We start from the raw sequence: 20,539 nt of genomic DNA, 5'->3' as shown, positions 1-20,539 counted from the left end.
TTATATAAACTTCAGAGCTGGACACTAGACAAACAAATATCCAGAAGACGTCAACATTTAAAACAATATCTTAGTCATACAACAAGAATGTTGTGAATTATAGGTTTTATTTTCAACAATATCATCTTGCCGAGATTAAAAATTAAGTTAGAACAATTAAAAACAGTGATCTGCATTATTACAGGTATCTATCGTTCAGTATCGGTCAGTATCGCAACGAAGTTGCGTTTTTCTATTGATCTTCTTGCGAATATAGATTATGGTTCAAATTTAGGCAACTAATATTGTATATTGTATTGTATGTCAATTTGAAAAGGTACCGCGTTCTCTAATTTGGTCCCTATAAAAAATCTAAAAATATATGTAAAAACACGTCAAATTTATTTGGGAGGGGGACATTATGTAGACCAGTTTTCAACTAAGTTACATCAACCTCTAGTGGGGGCGGACACAACCCCCCAAATCTTAAATGGAAAGGATTTTCAGTGATACCTCATTTTAAAGGTCGTTCAACAACCTTTTCAAAAATACCAAACACATTGTATTTTGGAAAAATCTTGGACTCAATACTCCAAAAAATTTTGTTCTAAACTCGATTCTTAAATATATTTACGGTTTGACTTAATTTTTCCAAAAATATTCCAAAAAAGACTCAAAATTCAATTAAAAAAAATTCAATTTAGAGTTCAATATTCTACAAAAAATTTTGGACTTTTGAACTCAATAGTTACGGTTCGGAACTCTTTACGATTTTACTTGATTTTTCCAAAAGTATTGAAAATAAATATAATGTATGTGATGTTTTCGAAAAGGTAGTGGAACGACCTTTAAAATGAGACATCATTCAACCGCCGTTTCCATTATTTTAAGTTGTCCGATATATGAATTAATAATATGTTTCTCATATTATCGTCTTCAAGCAAACTGTATTTAAAGTTAAAACTGAAATACATATTACAGTGGCAGGTAGACAAAATGTGAAAATTCTTGTTCTGATTTTGATTGTGTCATAATAGTGTAGTATATATATACAGTGCCGGCAAAAAAAATCTTTACATTGCCAAATAAATCACCAAATTTTAAGGCAATTGCATGCGTTCTGTCTGCGCTTGGTGGGGAGGGTAGGGAGGGGAATAGCGTACATGCGACGGCAATTATCTGTAGTTTACGGACCGCTTGGCTTATTTAGATTTAGGGTATTCTGCGCTTTTGCACTGTAAGCAGTTGGCTTTGTGCGGGTAGTCAGTGTTAAACTTCTTCTCATTTACCGCGTTAAGTTTGAGATCGTCAAATTCTAAGTTGAACTGACAAATATGGGTCGAAAGAAACTCACAAAAGACGAGAAGATTTGTGCTTTAACATTACTGGAGAAAGGAGACTCTGTAATTACTGTAGCACCTTATATTGGTGCTCCAAGAGGGGCTATTTATCAACTGAAACGTTCGGCTGCAAGGTTTCAGTTGATAAATATCCCCTCTTGAAGCACCAATATCACGTGCTACGGTAAGCACGAACTTTCTCCTCTTTTGTGAGTTTCTTTCGACCTATATTTGTCAGTTCAGTTTAGAATTTGACGATCTCAAACTTTACACTATAAATGAGAAGTTTAACACTGACTACCCGCACAAAGACAACTGTTTATAGTGCAAACGCGCAGAATACCCCAAGTTAGCCAAGGGGTCCATAAACTACAGATAATTGCCGTCGCAAGTACGCTATCCCCCTCCCCTACCCTCCCCTCCATGCGCAGACAGAACGCATGCAAATTGTCTTCAAATTTAGTGATTTATTTGGCAATGTAAAGATTTTTTTGCCGGCACTGTACTACACTAGTTCTCTATGTATACTACACTTTATATATACAAAAACGGTTCTCGTTTAAAATCAAGATGGCGGCTAACGCAATGGCGGAATTCAGTCGAGATTTTAAATTTACACTACTATTGACCCCGCCTAAAGGTTAAAAAAATAAAATTTGGGGCAGCTCCTAATGCAAGGTTGGGCATGTTATACGTCTAACCCGACTGGACTAAGAGTAATTATCAAATAATGTTGATTATAATGCGCCAACGTCAGTTTACAATTTTCGTAGTATGGCTTGAATTTTTTTGTGGTTACTTTGGTATTCTTATATGTCTTATTTTCAGGAATCATGATGGGTTTGGGCTGCTGTATGCCGATGCCGCCCGAGTCTTTTACTGCAGATCATCCATTTTTGATACTGCTGACAATCAGTGATCCGAATATCATACTGTTTAAAGGACGTGTTTCCGCATCTGCTGTCTAAATGTATCAATAGATTGTTGAATTACCCCATTTGTCATGTCTTTAAGTTCCTTCCGCATCTATGTAAGTTTTAATAAATTAGTTATATCTAAAAATATTTATATTAGACCAGTCGTCCGCGGTGAAAAACTGTAAAACCGTGGAATACCGTGGAATTTTGAGAATTAACAACGATTTTAATGAAAATTTGGATTTAAGCTCGGTTGACCCTCTTTCTCGAAATCTACCCTATGCTGAACCGAGCTTTTGCCCTGGGGGTGAAAACAACCCCATCTAGGGGATAAAAATGTTTTCAATCAAAGTAACTATGGAAATCGATAGACTGACCAATTCTGAGTAAATTTTGTTCTATAATTTTTTTTGCAAAGTTGAACTTGATTTGTTTCTTACAAATAGTATTAACAGATATACCGTAGTATTGGGACCCTGCAAGTTCGGAAAAGCGACACCTGGTTTCATAGCTCGGCAACTTTTTTCGCACTTTTAATTATATTGGCCAATCATATTGGTCCTGGTTGCTGGATAATTGTCAAGACCGTAGCCCAAAAAAAATTATAAGACGAAAAAGTAAGATTTATATTATGTTATTAAAAGGTAAACAATTGTATGTAGTAAATAAAATTAATTATTAAAATGCAGTACTGCAAGCAAAATACAGTTAATTAAATCTACTTTTATATAATAATTCCATATCATATCAATATTGTGAGCAACATATAATTTTTCTTCTTCAATGACAGTAGGTATGAAATATACGTCAATTTGACAATTTCAATTGACAATACGAATTATTTAAGAAAGTAGCAAGATTTCTCCGATATTCGCGCACGATCGTTTCTCGTATCCCCTCCAAGTACTTGCACACCGCGAATACAAGTTCCAACATTGTGTTCAACAGTTCAACCAGTCATCTGGTAATTATAATACGCCTAGCGTCAGATTTTTTACGATTTATGAGAGATATGACTTGCATTTTTGTGGTTATTTCGGTATTCTTATATATTTTATTTTCAGATATCGTAGTGAGTTTTATACGTTGTATGCCGAGGCCGCCTCAGCCACCTGAGTCTTTTACTGCCGATCATCCATTCTTGATACTGGTGACAATCAATGATCCAACAAAAATCATACTATTCAAAGGACGAATTTCCGCATCAGTTATCTAGATGTATCAATAGATTGTTCAACTTTCTCATTTTTCATGTCTTTTTAAGTTTATTCCACATCTGTGTAAGTTTTAGTAACTTAGTTATATCTAAAAATATTTGTATAAAAGCTAATGAGATAATAAAAGTGCATTGCAACCACATCCATTTTTCTTCCTTTTTTGTAAACCAAATAGCTATTTGTTAATGTACAAACTTTTTTTTATTATTTCTTTCATGAAATACCTGATCGTCGTTATATGCCTTATCTCAGTGTTTAATGGTCCAATGATACAATGGCTACATACTGAGAATAAAAGAGTGAGTCTTAAAATTTTTCTTTTGAAAAATACGTACCTATATCAAAATCTTTTGTAAAAACTTATGTCCTATACTTGATAATACAAAAGAGCCAACAATTTTTATAAGGTCTGAACATGGTCTTCGGGGTAAGCAAGTCCTCAAAATTTTTAAAATTTGACAAAACAGGAATTTGACTTCTACGATATTTTAAGATAAGGTAGCAATACAGGATTACCTACATAGTTGAAATTTCAATAAAATTTCCTGTGGTTTCATATATAACTCAAAAAGTACTGAGTTTTTAGAATTAGGTTCTCTAGCCATTTCCAAGGTTATTTTGACCAAAAAATTTTCAACCCCCGAGATGGGGTGGGAACCACCCCCAAGATAAAAGCGGCGTAGGTTATAGGGTAGACTTTGTTTTGTGAGTTATTCCCTACTAACCGTGAAAATATCAAGTAAATTGATGCAGTAGGATGGAATTCGGAGCCAAATACTCTCATTGACTGCCTTATGTAGGCTCTTGAAACTGAAATACGTAGAAGAATAGGAATTTCCGCATCAGGAATTGACGCCTTAGAGATGTGGTGTTCAGTGGCGGCTCGTCAGAGGAGGCAACGGAGGCTTAGCCTCCCCATAAATTTTTTACACATTTTATGTCATCTCTGGGACATAATATTTCTATAATTATTGATGAAATGTCACTGTTTTGTTTATTTTGAATAACGAGAAACAACAAGCGCTCGTACTAATACAAAGTGTAAATTATTGCACACTTGTAACTAACGCATCTGGAACGCATCTATATACCCACCTATACGCTGTGAGCAGCTCCTCATATCCCTACCAAGGGAGGCAGAAACCAGACTCGACTCCGTTGTGTTATAAGTTACGACAAACTTCTCGAAACCAGCAATATAGTTTCCCATGTGTACAATAATACTCGATAGAGAAACGTAATATTATATCGCTTCACGTCATACTACCCAGACATATAAAGCAAGGGAGGCTAAACCAGAATTAGGCTCACTTGTGCTTTTACTTATATTCTATAAGGAAGTTAATAGTCAGGGTATTTCTTGGTGAGATTTTATCATTTTATTTTTTTTAATTAGTGTTTGGTGAATTTTTGTAATTCATATATTTTTATTTGTGTTGTTATTGGCTTGGTAAGGTTATTTTTACAATTTATGTACCGTTGTTTGTTTATATAAAATGGATAAGTTAAACGAAATCAAAATATCTGAAGATATAATTGACTGACTGCTCAGGAATAATTTTAATACTTTAAATATATATGTTACCGTAAAAACCCGGTTTCAGTTAAAACCCGAATTTACTAGGAAAAACAAAAGTTTTAACTAAGAGATTTAGACAATTCTAGTTTTAACTAGTGAAATCTAGAACTATCAAATATTATCAGTTAATTCTAGTTGAAACTAAGCATATTTCAGTCAAAACTAGTTTTTTCTAAAATTTTCAGTAGTTTACAGATTCAACTACTCAATAAATAATTTAATTTGTTTAGCTTGTGTTTCCAAACTCTCGTATGCTTCCTCTCTAGCTAACAAAATTTGATGTTCTCCAATAAGACCGGCCTCTTCAACACCAGATTGTTTATTTTCCGATCTCAACTCCTGAACAAACATAATAAACTTGTAGCTGTGATCCTCTTGTGATTGCATATCGATTAAATTTACTTGACAGTGACTATTCATTTCTGAATGCAATATAGGTTTCGATACAACACCCCTCTTTGCTTTTATATTTTTACTCTTCTTCCGTTGGCAGGTTTCCCACATGTATAAAAGTATTGATCATATAAATTGTTATATTTGCGTATTTTCTGGCGGTTTCAGTCTTCAACCTATCCCGACCTACATGAACAATAGCAACGGGAGCTGCTTTAATTATCTCAAAAATGTCTTCGGCAGGTACATAATGTTTCATGAGATCAATTCTAGAAGTCAACTTTTTTATTTCGCCAACTTCAACAATCCTAAATCGTTTTAGTCTTCGATTTTGTAACGGTGTTTTCTTAGCAGATAGTTCCGCATCTTATACTTCGGCCATTACTTTAGTATACATGCTTTTGTCACAACATTGTAGTGACTTTCTTTCTTCTCGGTCTCTCCCTTTTGTAAAATCTTTTCCAAAAAACGTTCTTTCCACGTTCTTATATCTCTGCTCTCAACTTGATCTTTGACAATATCACTCATTGTGAATAATATACAGTAGTGTGATATATCCAATAAAAACGATGCAGACCAATCAACAGTTGCACACACTAGTTTGTTACCGACCGGCCGCCTTCGTCATTAACACTACCCCGAACATGCCAAATAGTAGATATTTGTATTCGCTAGTAAACCCAGTAAAAACTAGTTTGAACTAGTATCAACAACTCCTAATGAAATTCGTTCGGGATTTCTAATTTTAACTGAATTTAGTAGACAAATGTAGTTTTGACTAGTTAAAACTAGAATTGTCTAAAGCGCATAGTTAAAACTAGTTTTTCCGGTTTTAACTGGAATCGGGTTTTAACGGTAACATATACATATAATAGAGCTTATATTATTAGAACCTTAGAAAGGCCACAGCCAAATTTAACTATTATTAAATCCTCAGGTAATCGTCAAAATCGTGCATTTAATATTAATTGGTATAATAAATGGGACTGGTTAACCGGGTCTATTAAGAGGGAAAACTTTGTTGCTATCCTTGTATCTTATTATTTGTAACACAAACCGAACATACAATGTGGTCTAAAATAGGATATTCAGATCTAAAAAATTTACCTCGTTCAACTGAAAGATATTCCAAATCTAAAGATCACATATTTTCGTCGTGTAAATTAAAACTTTTAGCTAAACAAAATATAGTAACTGCTTTAGATACAGCTCAAAAAGAGGCCATAATTACTTAAAATAATCAGGTTTTGGAGAATAGGATGAATTTAAAAAGGCTTATCGATATAACAATATATTGGGCTTCGCAAGAATTAGCTTTTCGCGGACACGATGAAAGTGATGATTCCATTAATCGCGGCAATTACAAGGAACTTCTATCGTTGTGGGGTAAATAAAACTCAAAATTCGAAAAATTTCGGTAATTTTAGATTTAATCCTGTTTTTATAAAGTTCTTTAGTATCAATAATTCTAACAATATTATTATTATTAATTACAAAATCTATTCTACATCTCAGTTATCAATGTAAGCATGCGGTAAGAGGGAGGGTCCCCGTAAGGTGAAATGTAAATAAAAATAGTCAAAAACAAATGAAGCCTTAAATTACATTTTTGGTGCATTTTTGTGCTAGTTCAAATTTGTCTAGATTTTTATAGTTAAGTCAAGTCAAGTCAAATTTATTCATCACATGCGACATTATACAAAGTTGTACATGTATGAGACAAGTCAAAGTGACAGACATATAATGTACATATTAAAAGTATATAAATTAATAAATACGACAAAACATACTTAAAAGTTATTTTTAGAATATGGCTCTAGCTCACAAATGTATTGATGTACACACCTCCGAAAGTTTGGCTGATGTAAATTCATTCGTATATCTATTGCCAATTTGTTAAAGAAACTTATGGCTGCATAATGTGTGCTACCTTCCAACAAAACAGAACGATGTTGTGGAAGCATAAAGTGATTGTCTCTGAATCTTGTTGAATAAACATGGTTAAATTGAAATTTATTGAATTCATAAATTTTGCAATGTAAATACATTATACACGAAAATATATACAGACCGGGAATTGTAAGAATATTATTTTGTCTAAAGATACCTCTACAAGAATCTCTAAATTTCATTTTATATATTATCCTAATAGCTCTTTTCTGAAGTACGAATATCTGCTCTAATTCAGAGGTACAACCCCAGACTTCAATGCCATATTTGGCTATTGAGTAAAAATGGGCAAAGTATACTGTTTTTAATATTGATGTATTAAAGAGACGTGAAAGAATTCTCAATGCATAACATGCGCTACTTAATCTGGATTTCAAATTAGAAATGTGGTTTGGCCATTTAAAATTACTGTCTAACAGGACCCCCAGCAACTTCCTGCAGTCTGTTTTATCTATTGCTGCTTGTATAGTGGCTTGATGGTTTAATAAATTATTTGACGTGAAAATCATATACTTTGATTTCTCTTCATTTAAAACTAGTTTGTTGGATAAGAAATAACTGTTGATGGTGGATAGTATCTGTGTAGTTTTATTTTGCAAATTTTGATCGGATGTTGCTGTGACTAGAATGTTGGTATCATCCGCATAACTGATGATGTTAACTCCACTCAGTGAATTAGTTATCAAAGCTATATCATTAATATATACTATAAAAAGTAGAGGACCCAATACACTACCCTGAGGGACACCATAATGGATATCCAACGTGTTTGATTCGTATTTAAGTCCATTAGATGTTATCTTTACTTTTTGTCTTCTATTTTCTAGGTAGGAAGTAAACCATTTTAGAACTACACCACGAATACCAATCCCCTCAAGTTTTATTAGCAACAAATTATGATCCAAAGTATCAAAAGCCTTGGACAAATCGAGAAATAAACCACATGCCTTCTCTCGTCTGCCCAAAGCATCCAACACTAAGCTGACGAAATTTGCAAGAGCTGTAGTTGTAGACTTAGAAGATGTAAAACCATGTTGAAAATAATTATGCAAGACACTATGCTTTTTTAGGAATGCGTTTATTCTAGTATAAACCAGAGTTTCAATTATCTTTGAAAACACAGATAAGAGACTTATGGGACGGTAGTTGTTAAGGTCATCTTTATCACCACTTTTGAATAAAGGGATTACAATAGATAGTTTAAACATACTAGGAAATATTCCTTGTTGAAAAGAGGCATTACAAATATCCTCCTAATATATCCTCCAAATATCCTACAAATAATAGTTAGAGCCTCCCCTATTGTAAAACTCACGAGCCGCCACTGGTGGTGTTGGACCTAAAGGAGAATGTTTCGATCTCATGGACAGAACACAGAACAAATAAAGTTTTTCGGACATATTGCAAAAAGAAGTACCTTATAATTTCGGGAAACGGAGCAGCCAAGATAGAAGTCGATGGAAAGAAACAGCTGCTCGTATGCTAGGAAACCATAACACTCAGTAATGATGACACGACTAGTGAGAGAGGGAGGGAGATCATTCAGTATTTTTAACTGTATTCGAGCTTACTCTTGTTACTCTAAATGTCAAAGTTTAACAACTTTTTTACTGTAAAATCGTCTGCTACTTCTTGCTTATACTACTTTTACAATATCTTCATGTAGTTATTATTTTAATACAGATGCATTTTTTCTTCCAGGTTTAATGATGTGTAACCAATGCCTCGTAATAAATCCTGTTAAATACGAAGTTATTGCGGATCATCCCTTTATAATTATAATACAACGTCAAACAGAATACGAAAGAAATTTTCTCTTTAAAGGGCGTGTTCTAAAGCCACTCGAATCTTAACAAACATTTATTCATCGTTCTCTGAGATCTCAATAACGACATTTTTTTTTACTGCATATTTAGTCATCATCATATTTTAGTGTCATGTATTGATAGGTATTAAACAGTTTTTCTAAAGTTAATATATTGGTAAATTCATATTCGATTCAATACGAAATATATTTTACAGAATATGGATCATAACACGAAGTAGATTCGCAATATCATTTTGATTCAATAAAATTGTGTTTTGACTAGGAAAGTTTTGGGGTAGTTCTGATTTCTTTCATTATATATGGATTTTGGGCTGCTGAATCCGACTATGAGGTTTGCGGACAAAATTTCTTGCCGAAACATTAAAAAAATCGCGAAAAAATACAGCTTTTTTCCGCTTTTTGCTCAAATCTCGAAAACTATTAACTTTTAGTAAATGGTCTGTTAACAAAAATTTAAGTACTTAAAATTATCTACAAATATCACTATTTACTTTTTTCTTCAGACGAAACGTTCGGTCTAAAGTACAAGTTGAAAATTCCAATTTTTAACGGTCTCGGCAAATCCCACTTTTTACATCCCAAAACTTTATTTTTCATTAGAATGCTGTCATTTGATAAATTTCTCGTAGTTTTCTGTACAAATAATAAATGCTAGTTCATAGGTATGGTATGTCTCTTGTGACAGCTTCCATGAGTCCATTCCGTCCTAAGAGGCCGGGAATATCTCTGCTTTTCCCTTAGAGCCACAGAAGATCAGGCACAGATGGAGTCACAGTTTCGGTTGGTGTGAACATTTCCTTCGGATCTGTTATCTTGATTTCTATCAACCTTGAGGTTTTGTCCTTTTAAAATGAATTAGTTGAACAGCTCCCTGACTTCCATAAACCTCAGGCGCGGGTTTCTGTTTTATCCGAGGAATGGATTGCTTAGGAGCTACTGCATGTTTTGGTGCAATACAAGAAATGCCACATATGACGTGAAAAGTATGGTACTCGTCGATTGTATGTACGTTAAAATCAGCGTTATCGTACACCTGCTGTGTAAAGCACGGCAGGTCAATTTTCTGCGGATCGCCTGCGAACTGACACTTCCAGGTGAACAGCTTCTGTATAGGACGAACAAAACCCCAAAGAGGAAACTACATCAACCTATTTTCTTGAGCCGTACTTTTTGTAGAGCAAACGGCCAACCCTGCAAGGCATGGTGAGACCAACTATCTGGGCCTTACTGCCGCTACAAGACTTTGAGCAAGCGCGTTGCTTATCTGGAAGTGTCAGCAATCGCAGGCGATCCGCAAAAAATTGACCAGCCGTTCTTTACACAGTAGGTGTACGAAAACGCTTATTTTAACCCTTTCTATGTCAGGCCTTAATTTGCATGTTGGTCCCTCAATCCCAAAGGTTTTTTCATGCTTAGAGTTCCACTGCCTTATATATACGTCGCATATAAATAAACAAGTAAATGAACAAAACATGTTTTTAATGAGTCTCTTTTAACCAACTTAAACGTTTTCTTTTCAAAAGTACTCATCAGAGAGCAAAACCAACTGGAAAAAATGTAACTAACTTAAAAAAATAATGTAATGTAAATTAACATTAAAAGTTTTTTTTGTGTTTTTTGTGTGGTACTCCTCAAAACATGACACTACGCAAAGGCCGACTCCGCATCTTGCACACATGTATCTCGATTCGCTTCTTTTTTTCTGGTCTTTTCTGTGGCTACAAACCCTTCACCTTCTAGCAGCTACCTGTAAGCGTTGCCACCAGTGCTACAATATAGCATATATCTAAAATGTGTGAACAAATATATACGGCAATGGGTCCGCATGACCTGTCTTTTTTGCTAACATTTTGAGGCTTTAAGAACAATAATCTAACATTTTCGGACATATTTCTACGGCATTGGGAGTCCAATGCGTCTAAAATTTTATAAGCAACGCATATTTTTGGCTTTGGTAAATTGAGACAATAACACCTTGAACGTATATATACGGCAGCTGGGAATACAGACCCACTTTTTCAAAAACATATATATGCAGCGTTGGGAGAGAAAGGGTTAACGTACATACAATCGGCGGATACCACACTTTTTACGTCATGGGTGGCATTTCTTGTATTGCACCAAAACATGCAATAGCTCCTAACCAATCCATTCCTCGGCTAAAAACTAAACCCGCACCTAAGGTTTATGGAAATCAGAGAGCTATTCAACTAATACTGTGACTCCATCTGTGCCTGATCTTCTGTGGCTCTAAGGGAAACACAGAGACATTCTCGGTATTTTAGGATGGAATGGATTCATGGAAGCTGTGAGAAGAGACATACCATATTCATATTATGAACTAACATTTATTATTTGTACAGAAAACTAGGAGAAATTTATCAAATGACAGCATTCTAATGAAAACTAAAGTTTTGGAATGTAAAAAGTGGGTTTTGCCGAGACCGTTAAAAATTGGCAATTTTCAACTTGCACTTTAGACCGAACGGTTCGTCTGAAAAAAAAAGTAAATAGTGATATTTGTAGATAATTTTAAGTACTTTAATTTCTGTTAACAGACCATTTACTAAAAGTTAATAGTTTTCGAGATTTGAGCAAAAAAGCGGAAAAAAGCTGAAATTTTTCGATTTCCTCGCGATTTTTTCAATGTTCCGACAAGAAATTTTGTCCGCAAACCTCATATTCGGATTCAGCAGCCCAAAATCCATATATAATGAAAGAAATCAGAACTACCCCAAAACTTTCCCACTAGGGAGCTCGTAGAGTACAAATTGACTGAATCATTGTAGATTCGCAATAGTATGTTATCCCCAAATTGATATTTCTCAAGTTTAACTATAGTAAGGACAAACGAACCAATTGGAATATTTAGTCGTTAAAATCGCAACTTAGTAACATGTGAATATATAAACTTAAATGTGAATACATTTCTTAAAAGAATTTTTATCAATATTTTTGGATTGGAGATGGGACAGGTCAATCAATACTCGATACGGTAAGGAACGGTACGACGATTAATCAATACTTAATCGCCACAACGGCGAGACGGTTTGGCTTTAAATCAATACTTTAAGCTCCGGCGGAAATTGATCCTAAGCGAGACACAACCTGCACCGGCGAACTGCGTGGACAGTTTTTTGAAGCGCGCTTATAAGCGAAAGACCGCAAATTGAACCCATCCTACGATCAGTTCATGCGTTCGCAGGTCTCGCTTTGGATTGTTTTTCATCGGCGTACAGTTTTCTTGGGTCGTGTGACACGTGACTCACTGCCAGTTGTTTATTTTTACTTGTTTTTGTTTGCGAGATAGGCATATCTAAGCTAATTGAACTCGTTCGGGATCATCCCGTGGTATAATAATAGCAGCCACTAGGACTATATGAGGACGAAATTGAAAGACGAAGTATGAAAAAAAATAGGAAATAAAATGAATACGACTGGTACCTAAGTACCTAAATTTATTGTGATAAGTAAATAAAAATATTAGTATATATAATCAAAACCCCGAGTGAACATTGCTTTATCATTAAACTCTGATAACTTTATTACTAGTAGACTAAATAAACGGCGATACCAAATTAATAATCAAAGGTATGCCATTACGAGAACAAATTATTAAAAGGAAATAGGATGTCACAAATTAATGCATGATGGCTTTCTATAGGTATAAAAATGTTGTATAATTTCTTAGATCTACAGATTATTGTTGACAAATGATTTATGTTATCTACAACTTGTCGCCATTGTACATTTGTGTTTTGTTTATAAAACAAAATATGTACATAGTGTTATTTTATGACCGATCAGTGGCGGAGGGATCATTAAATAACTCTGATATTATTTTAAATATGTATTGTGTGCAGAAATAAAATCTAAAATATTCAGCGTAAGACATCTTTTTATGCGCCCGCTTATGATCGAATTGGATGTTTTCGAAAGTCATGTCGCTACGAGTACTAGGGAGGTGTTAGGTATTTAATACGTTACAAGTACGGAAATATCGATTTAAAGTTGCCTAGGTACTAGGTACTCAGTACCACTGAGAACCGGTATCGAAAGTAACCGTTACACGCCCGCATTGATTTTGCCTGACTCTATTCGCCACAGTGCCAGCCAACGGTTGGGTCGGATTGGGTTCAACATGCGGTGCGCTAGAAAAATAAAAGCACGGGTCGCCCGTCTCGCCGGCGCAGGTTGTGTCTCGCTTAGGTTCAATTTGCGCCGGACCTAAGAGCCCGGTTTGGGAACTGCTACTAAATCAATTCTTTAGCAGAGGCGATTGGCCTTCAGCCAATACCATTTGGCTAAAATACCAGATCAATTCTCCGGCAGAACTCCTCTACGTATTGTGGGGAATGTCGTTTTATATCGTTGCCGGTGATCCATCATGCCGGATTTATACTCAGCTATTGCCACTGCTGCTGTCGTTGACGGAAATATTGCCCGAAATACGATATCGATGCGAGTGAGGTGTTTGACTCACAAGAAAGGAATGTGATGACAGCATCGTCTTGCTCCCTTACTCACTTGACGCTTTGCCGGCGGCAAGTGAGAGAGAGAGTAGTTGAATGTGAATACCCACTCGTCCTCGCGCTGCCTCCCTTTGACTTACGCCACAGAAAACCGACTCTGGGGGTATGTACCTAGGTGCAATAGCAATAGCATGACCAGCAGCAGCGCGATTGAGCTATTTACACATTCACGCTGCCCACTTCCCTGTCCAATTCCCTGCCGAACAGGGCTGAATATAAATCCGGTATTACGATGTATGGAAGTGGTAGGTAGTGGGAGCACGTGTGTACGCAGCGCTGGCAACTGACAAGCCAGAGGCGCGAGTCTAGAGAGGCGAACGTTACATTACTTAATTTCATATGATTATAACTTCCTGGAACGGATCCCAATGCTAGTTTATTATAAATAATTTTTTATACAAGAAAAATTTTAGTGCTGTAACAATCGATTCATCTTCATTCAGATATTGTGAACTATTACAAAAAACCCATTTTTATTCCAGATATAACGATGCGTTACCAGAGCCTCTTAATAAATCCTCCGATTAAATTTGAGGTTATTGCCGACCACCCGTTTATAATAATACTCCAAGGGCAAATAGAATATAAAAAACTTGTTTTCTTTAGAGGGCGTATTCAAGAGCCACTACATTCTTAAATTGTTTATATTTATTGTCATATTTTCGATAGGTAAACCAAAAGCATTAAACTTTTTCTAATTTATCTGTAGTTAAATTAGTATAACATAAAAAATTTAATTGATATGTACAAAATGAACTCAAAAAAATTCTTAATAATAAAAATGAAGGGAATCCTCAGAGATCGTCTTTTGTTGGTGACCACATTGATTCATCTTACTCTATTTACTACAGCTCGAAATTGATCAGTTGACATTACATCCGTCCATTTCCTAAGGTTGAATATACCCAGGATAGTCTGCGCCCAGTGCATTTCTTTCCCTTATTCTTGCCTTGTAAAATTAACTGTAGAAGTCCTTTAACATATAATATGTCGGTATCACCACATTTCGAATGCCTCTAACTATTTTATGGCATCTTCTGTAAGACACCGGTATTCTACTCTGTAGTGGAGGACACTACAGACGTAACATCTAAGAATTCCCATAGATAATAACAGATATCCTTAATATTGCAGCCCAGGTAGCATAATTTCTCCACTGTTTCTAACGGTGTACCGTTTATTGTAACTTGGAAATATCTGTTGGTGTTTTTACTAATGATTAATATTTTTGTCTCCTTAAAAAGTTTTAGTCCGTATTGTTTACAATACAGTATCTTCTGCATATCTAATATTGTTTGTAAGTTGGTAATTTACCGTTATACCATATTGCTATTTATCTAACGCCTGTCTAAATGTATTTTTAATGTATAATATGTTGAACCTTGCTGGTGACAGTATGCATCCTTGTCGAACTCATTTTTCGACTGTGAAGATCTCGCACACGTCATTTTGGAATCGCACTGTTGCTTTTTGTTGGGGATATGTTGAATATTAGTCTTATATCCTTACCGCGATTCCTGATGGGTGTAGGATATCGATTAGTTTTCCATGTGGTACTTCGTTAAATGCCTTCTCAAAATCGATGGAACATACAAACACATCGAAGTTGATATCCCTAGCTCTCTATGTTAGAACTTGCTCTGAACCCAAAGTGAACTTCACGCAGGTGCTTTTCTAATTTGGTGTATATGCGCGAGTGAATGTTAGTAAGGAGTACAATAAGTGCATGGTTCATCAAACTAAGACAACCCTTAGGAGTATTTAAAATACATTAAATAGGAGATATTTATCGAAAACCGTATATACGTCTCATGATAGGAGGAAAGATTAATGGAAATGGGGAATGCACAATCTGTCATAACGATGGTCAACTTCACTAGTGGGGAGGGTATCTAAAGAAGGGAGAAGTAGGTTGTCCGTCAAATCATTCTATTAAAATATATTTTGAATAATATTGACTACTTAAAAACTGTTTTCTACGTATTTACAAGCTGTCATTAGAGATCTAAAATGGTTGCCACTATCCATTTAGTCAAATATATGCTTTTACAATTCGATCTATTAGGACTTGTCGCATGGTATCTTTCTCATCGACAGAATTTTCTTTATAGTGCATTCTAAAATTAAATCTAAAATTTAAAATTGCATTTGTGCAAATATTACCTCCTACTACATTTAAACATTAAACTACAAAAGCATTTCTTTTTCATTTTTAGTACTTTTTAACAAATTCTATTGTGGTTTACTTATTGTTTAATTAGAATTTAGAAACATTCATATTTTATATAATATTTTATGTTATCGTTTAATCATAGCTGTCAAAGTTTTTACAAATTACTAAATAAAGCATCTACAAAAGTAAAAACGTTTTAATATATTGTTGTTTCTTTACACCCATCCACACATAGCAAACGAAACTGAACTCGAAATGACATAAAAGATATATTTTTTATTAACTTATACCTAAAACTTGCCCATAAATGTTTTCTATTTGGCGAATGACATGTATGCCATTGTCCCCTTGAGGCTTCTTTTAAATAAGCCCCAACTAATAACTCGGAGACCATCGAAAACATGATATTAGTGTTCAGCGACCCCAAAAGCCCCCGAATAACGAGTTTTCTTTAATTTTTTTTTATAAAATTTCCATAAAACTCCAGAAGACGAGGTCCATCTTGGGCACTAGGTCCCTCGGAGACCATCGCCGTCATCATATTCGTATTCAGCGAGCCGAAAGACCTCTTAGTGGCAAAATTGAACTCATTTCCATCAGCTATTTCCAAATTACAAATTTATCATTTTTTATTCTTCGAAATGTATTTTGAAAAAGCATTTTCTTTGTTCAATATTGCAATTTTCATTTTGTCATCATCATTTTTGTTCACAAAGTTTTCTAAGGCTCTTACAAAAGTTTGAAGTTGAAGGCAAAAAGTTTCATTGAGATTATTCATCATACTGTCTTAAAAGTCTGCATGCCCTTCGATCTGCTTCGGTTGTTTTTAGTCCAGAAAGCCACTGCGCATCCGCTAGGAAAAATATTCCGATTGGGATTTTTTGCACAATCTTACTCAAAAAGGACCCCTTTTAACAAATTTGCATGTTGCCAGGACCAAAAGTGGGTCAAAAATTTTTTAAACGTTTTGTTTTTGTTTTTTCCTAAAATTATTTTTTTTGCATGGAACAAAGTTTTTTTATGTTTTTTGGATCATTTAAAACAGAAAAGGTCTTTAGTGACTTTTCTCTAAAGTTGATAGTTTTTGACATATAAGCGATTAAAAATTGAAAAATTGCGAAATCGGCCATTTTTAACCTTCAAAAACTGTGTGAAAAACTTAAAATTTGAATATTTCCAAGGTAGGTAGATATTCTTTAAACATCGATTGATGAAATCCCGAAGAGTTTTTTTTAATATAGTATTCAAAACTCCTTTGTTTTTTAATTTCTAATCACGCGTGCGCGACACTATTTTCCAGTGTCGCGTCGGCGTCGCATGTGTATACAGTATGGTGCAAATGAAAGGAATAAATTCGTTATTTCGTAAACCGGCGACTTTAAGGAAAAAACCCGAAACAGGTCGATTTTTATTTTTAAGTTATGATATTGTGGCATATATGGTATACTAGTGACGTCATCCGTCTGGGCGTGATGACGTAATCGATGATTTTTTTAAATGAGAATAGGGGTCGTGTGGTAGCTCATTTGAAAGGTTCTTCAATGTTCTATTCAGTAATGTAAACATTTACATAATTATTTATACAGGCTGTCCAAAAAATTTTTAATAAATTAAAAATTTTGACAAAAAAATAAGTAGAAGGACACCCTGTATAAATAATTATATAAATGTTTATATTACTGAATAGAGAATTGAAGAACCTTTCAAATGAGCTAGCACACGACCCCTATTCTCGATTAAAAAAATCATCGATTACATCATCACGCCCAGATTGATGACGTCACTAGTATACCATATATGCCACAATATCATAACTTAAAAATAAAAATCGATCTGTTTCGGGATTTTTCATTAAAGTCGCCGGTTTACGAAATAACGAATTTATTCCTTTCCTTTGCACCATACTGTCGGTGAAAAATAGTGTCGCGCACGCTTGATTAGCAATTAAAAACAAAGGAGTTCTGAATAGTGTATTGCAAAAAACTCTTAGAGATTTCATCAATCGATGTTTAAAGAATATCTACCTACCTTGGCAATATTCAAATTTTCAGTTTTTCACATAGTTTTTGAGGGTTAAAAATGGCCAATTTCGCAATTTTTCAATTTTTAATCGCTTATATGTCCAAAACTATCAACTTTAGAGAAATGTCACTAAAGACCTTTTCTGTTTGGAATGATCCAAAAAACAAAAAAAAAATGTTTAAAAATTGTTGACCCACTTTTGGTCCTGGTAACATGCAAATTTGTTAAAAGGGGTCCTTTTTAAGTAAGATTGTGCAAAAAATCCGAATCGGAATATTTTTCCTAGTGGATGCGCAGTGGCTTGCTAGACTATTTGGTTTTTCCTACATTTCCAAGTTTTTTGACGACCGAACTTTTTTGTATCTTCTGACCTTTTTGAATCTTTTTCTATACGAACGTTCGATTTCGATTAATAGAAATTTTTCTTATTTCTTCTTTCCAATATTTTTTTCAATATCTTCATCCTACCAAAATTTACTCCAAAAGTAATTCACTCTATTTTTTGAATTACTATAAATCCAGAAATTGAATACTGAAATTTTGTACAAAATCTTCTTAAACCTAATTGTTAAAAATGTAGTACTATAACTAAATTTTACATTGATAATTTCAAGTCATAAATGAATGTAACTTCATTCAGCAAAAATTAGTGGTGACTAAATTACCAACATTTCTAATTTTTAAGTGATTTTACAATCTACCCCAATTACGATTTTTTTGATGGTTCTATACAATTAATGTTTATCTCATTGCATGTACATAATAAAATTCCTCGTGTAGTATCTAAAAAATGTGTAAATCAGTTAATTTAATTGATACAATAATGTAAAGCCATATAATAAATAACACTTGCCATAACGTAACTCTTTAGTGTTTATAAAACTCGGTTTTTAATACCGTAGTGTCTAGTATCAAAAACACATAAGTTGCCAGGTAAGTCAGCACCTTTAAATTATGCTAAAGACTTCGTAAAGCACGCTAAAATATACAGAATGATTCACACAAACTGGGAGTAAATAAATTTACACGCATTGTTTAACATCACTACTTTTGTGATGATTAGTTGGCCATACCAAAAGTCATATTATTATTGACATCTCTTTTTTGAGATGTTTGTCTCTATTCCTTAAGTATTTTTTCTAAATATATGTTTAAGAATGTTCTATATTTTGTTGTTTTATTGATTTGTATAGTTGTTTTCCAAGATTGCATTTATTACTTTATTGATCCATTGCTTTCCAAAATTTAGTTTTACTGAGAGGAGCTTTCGTAATAATCTCAAATGGTTGAGCTAAAAATGTTTTAGATATTCTCTGTACCTTAATTTTTAATTTACGGTTTATTTCAGTATTTTTTTTATTGAGATCTAACAAATAGAACAATATCAGTCCATTATTTGTCACTTCGTCATCGTTTATCCCGGTCTGCACCTCGATTTTTGACCCTTCGCTTCGTTATCGAACGTATTCGCTTCGTATCTGTTTAGTGTACAGATAGCGAATGATCGATAACGAAGCGAAGGGTCAAAAATCGGGGTCCTGTACACTAAACAGATACGAAGCGAATACGTTCGATAACGAAGCGAAGGGTCAAAAATCGAGGTCCTGGTTAGTTACCTAGTTTATTTTTTTCTTGACATTTAGTTTCTAGACAGTTTCTAGACAACTTTAGTTTTCATATAGTCATTTCATATTTTCATATAGTCATTCTATATCTCCGGCTTACTCGTAAGTATGCAAGTATCAGATGTTATCACAATTTCTTCTTCTAGATATTTTTTGTTCATGTTAAGTTTGAGTTAGCGATCTACTCAGCCTCTACAAATGTTTACTTTTAGACGTATATACACCTATTGCGGAGTCAAAATGTGTTAATTTTTCTTCTTTCAGCTGGTGACATTTTATGCTCCCTGAGAGGCATCTGTGATAATTTTCATTACTTCTATCAATTTTTTTTCACTCCTATCCTTCCGGTTCTTGGTCAATTTTTTAAATTTCTCTCACGGTTTTTCCTTTTCCTGTCTATTTAGAGTATTTTTTGGGACCATGTTTTCCTTGGGCTTCCTCTCTGCTTTCTTCAAATGTGTCCGTACCAACTTAACTGGTTATTCTCCATAGTATTTATTATGAGTTCCTGTTCTAATCCAGTTCGTATTTCCTCATTTCTAGTCCTGCTATGCTTCTGAGTCATTTCATCTCTGTTGCAGTTACCTTATTGTCATGCTTAGATTGTCCTATCCATGTTTCACTTGCGTATCTTAGTACCTCTTTTTATACTTCATCTTACTCTTCGAGTTAAAATTTCCCTTTTAATTATTAGGTGTTCGTTTCTCTTATCTTGTCGGTTGTATTTTGTAGTAGATCATAAAAATCTTCACTTTTCTTTCTTCTGTTCCCTCTACAGGTGCGCATATCTGTATTGTATCTAACTTTATATTTTCCAGCTATATTCGTATGCGTATTATTCTTGGTGATATTGGTTTATTTATAGTCACTCAACGATCCAGTTCCTCTATCAGTATCAGTCCAACTTCTTATTATTTCATAATAAATGATAGTTTTGCTTTCTACCAGCAGGCTGTTTCTACCATTTCAGGCGTCTATAAAAGC

The 20,539-nt window shown here is 34.2% G+C and overlaps 1 protein-coding gene across 10 annotated transcripts in view; it reads left to right on the top strand.

The window, feature by feature from the left end:
* LOC114326365 (antichymotrypsin-2) overlaps positions 1-20,539 on the top strand; it is a 211,168-nt gene that overhangs the window by 162,099 nt on the left and 28,530 nt on the right. For 2 of the 10 annotated variants that reach the window (XM_028274714.2, XM_028274716.2), the window contains one exon: positions 3,301-3,595. The exons of 4 other annotated variants lie outside the window; for them this stretch is intronic. In XM_028274714.2, the coding sequence (XP_028130515.1) occupies positions 3,301-3,452 (152 nt within the window). In that variant the 3' untranslated portion in view covers positions 3,453-3,595. Of the gene's footprint in view, positions 1-2,147; positions 2,319-3,300; positions 3,596-9,076; positions 9,320-14,217; positions 15,580-20,539 lie in introns of those variants that run through there. 4 more of the 10 variants (XM_050641619.1, XM_050641616.1, XM_028274713.2 and 1 more) reach the window with 3 other exon arrangements.

This window comes from Diabrotica virgifera, chromosome 1 (assembly GCF_917563875.1).
Source record: "Diabrotica virgifera virgifera chromosome 1, PGI_DIABVI_V3a".
Lineage (NCBI taxonomy): Eukaryota > Metazoa > Arthropoda > Insecta > Coleoptera > Chrysomelidae > Diabrotica > Diabrotica virgifera.
The sequence above is the reverse complement of the archived record's forward strand: the minus strand, read 5'-3'. Positions and strand labels throughout refer to the sequence as shown.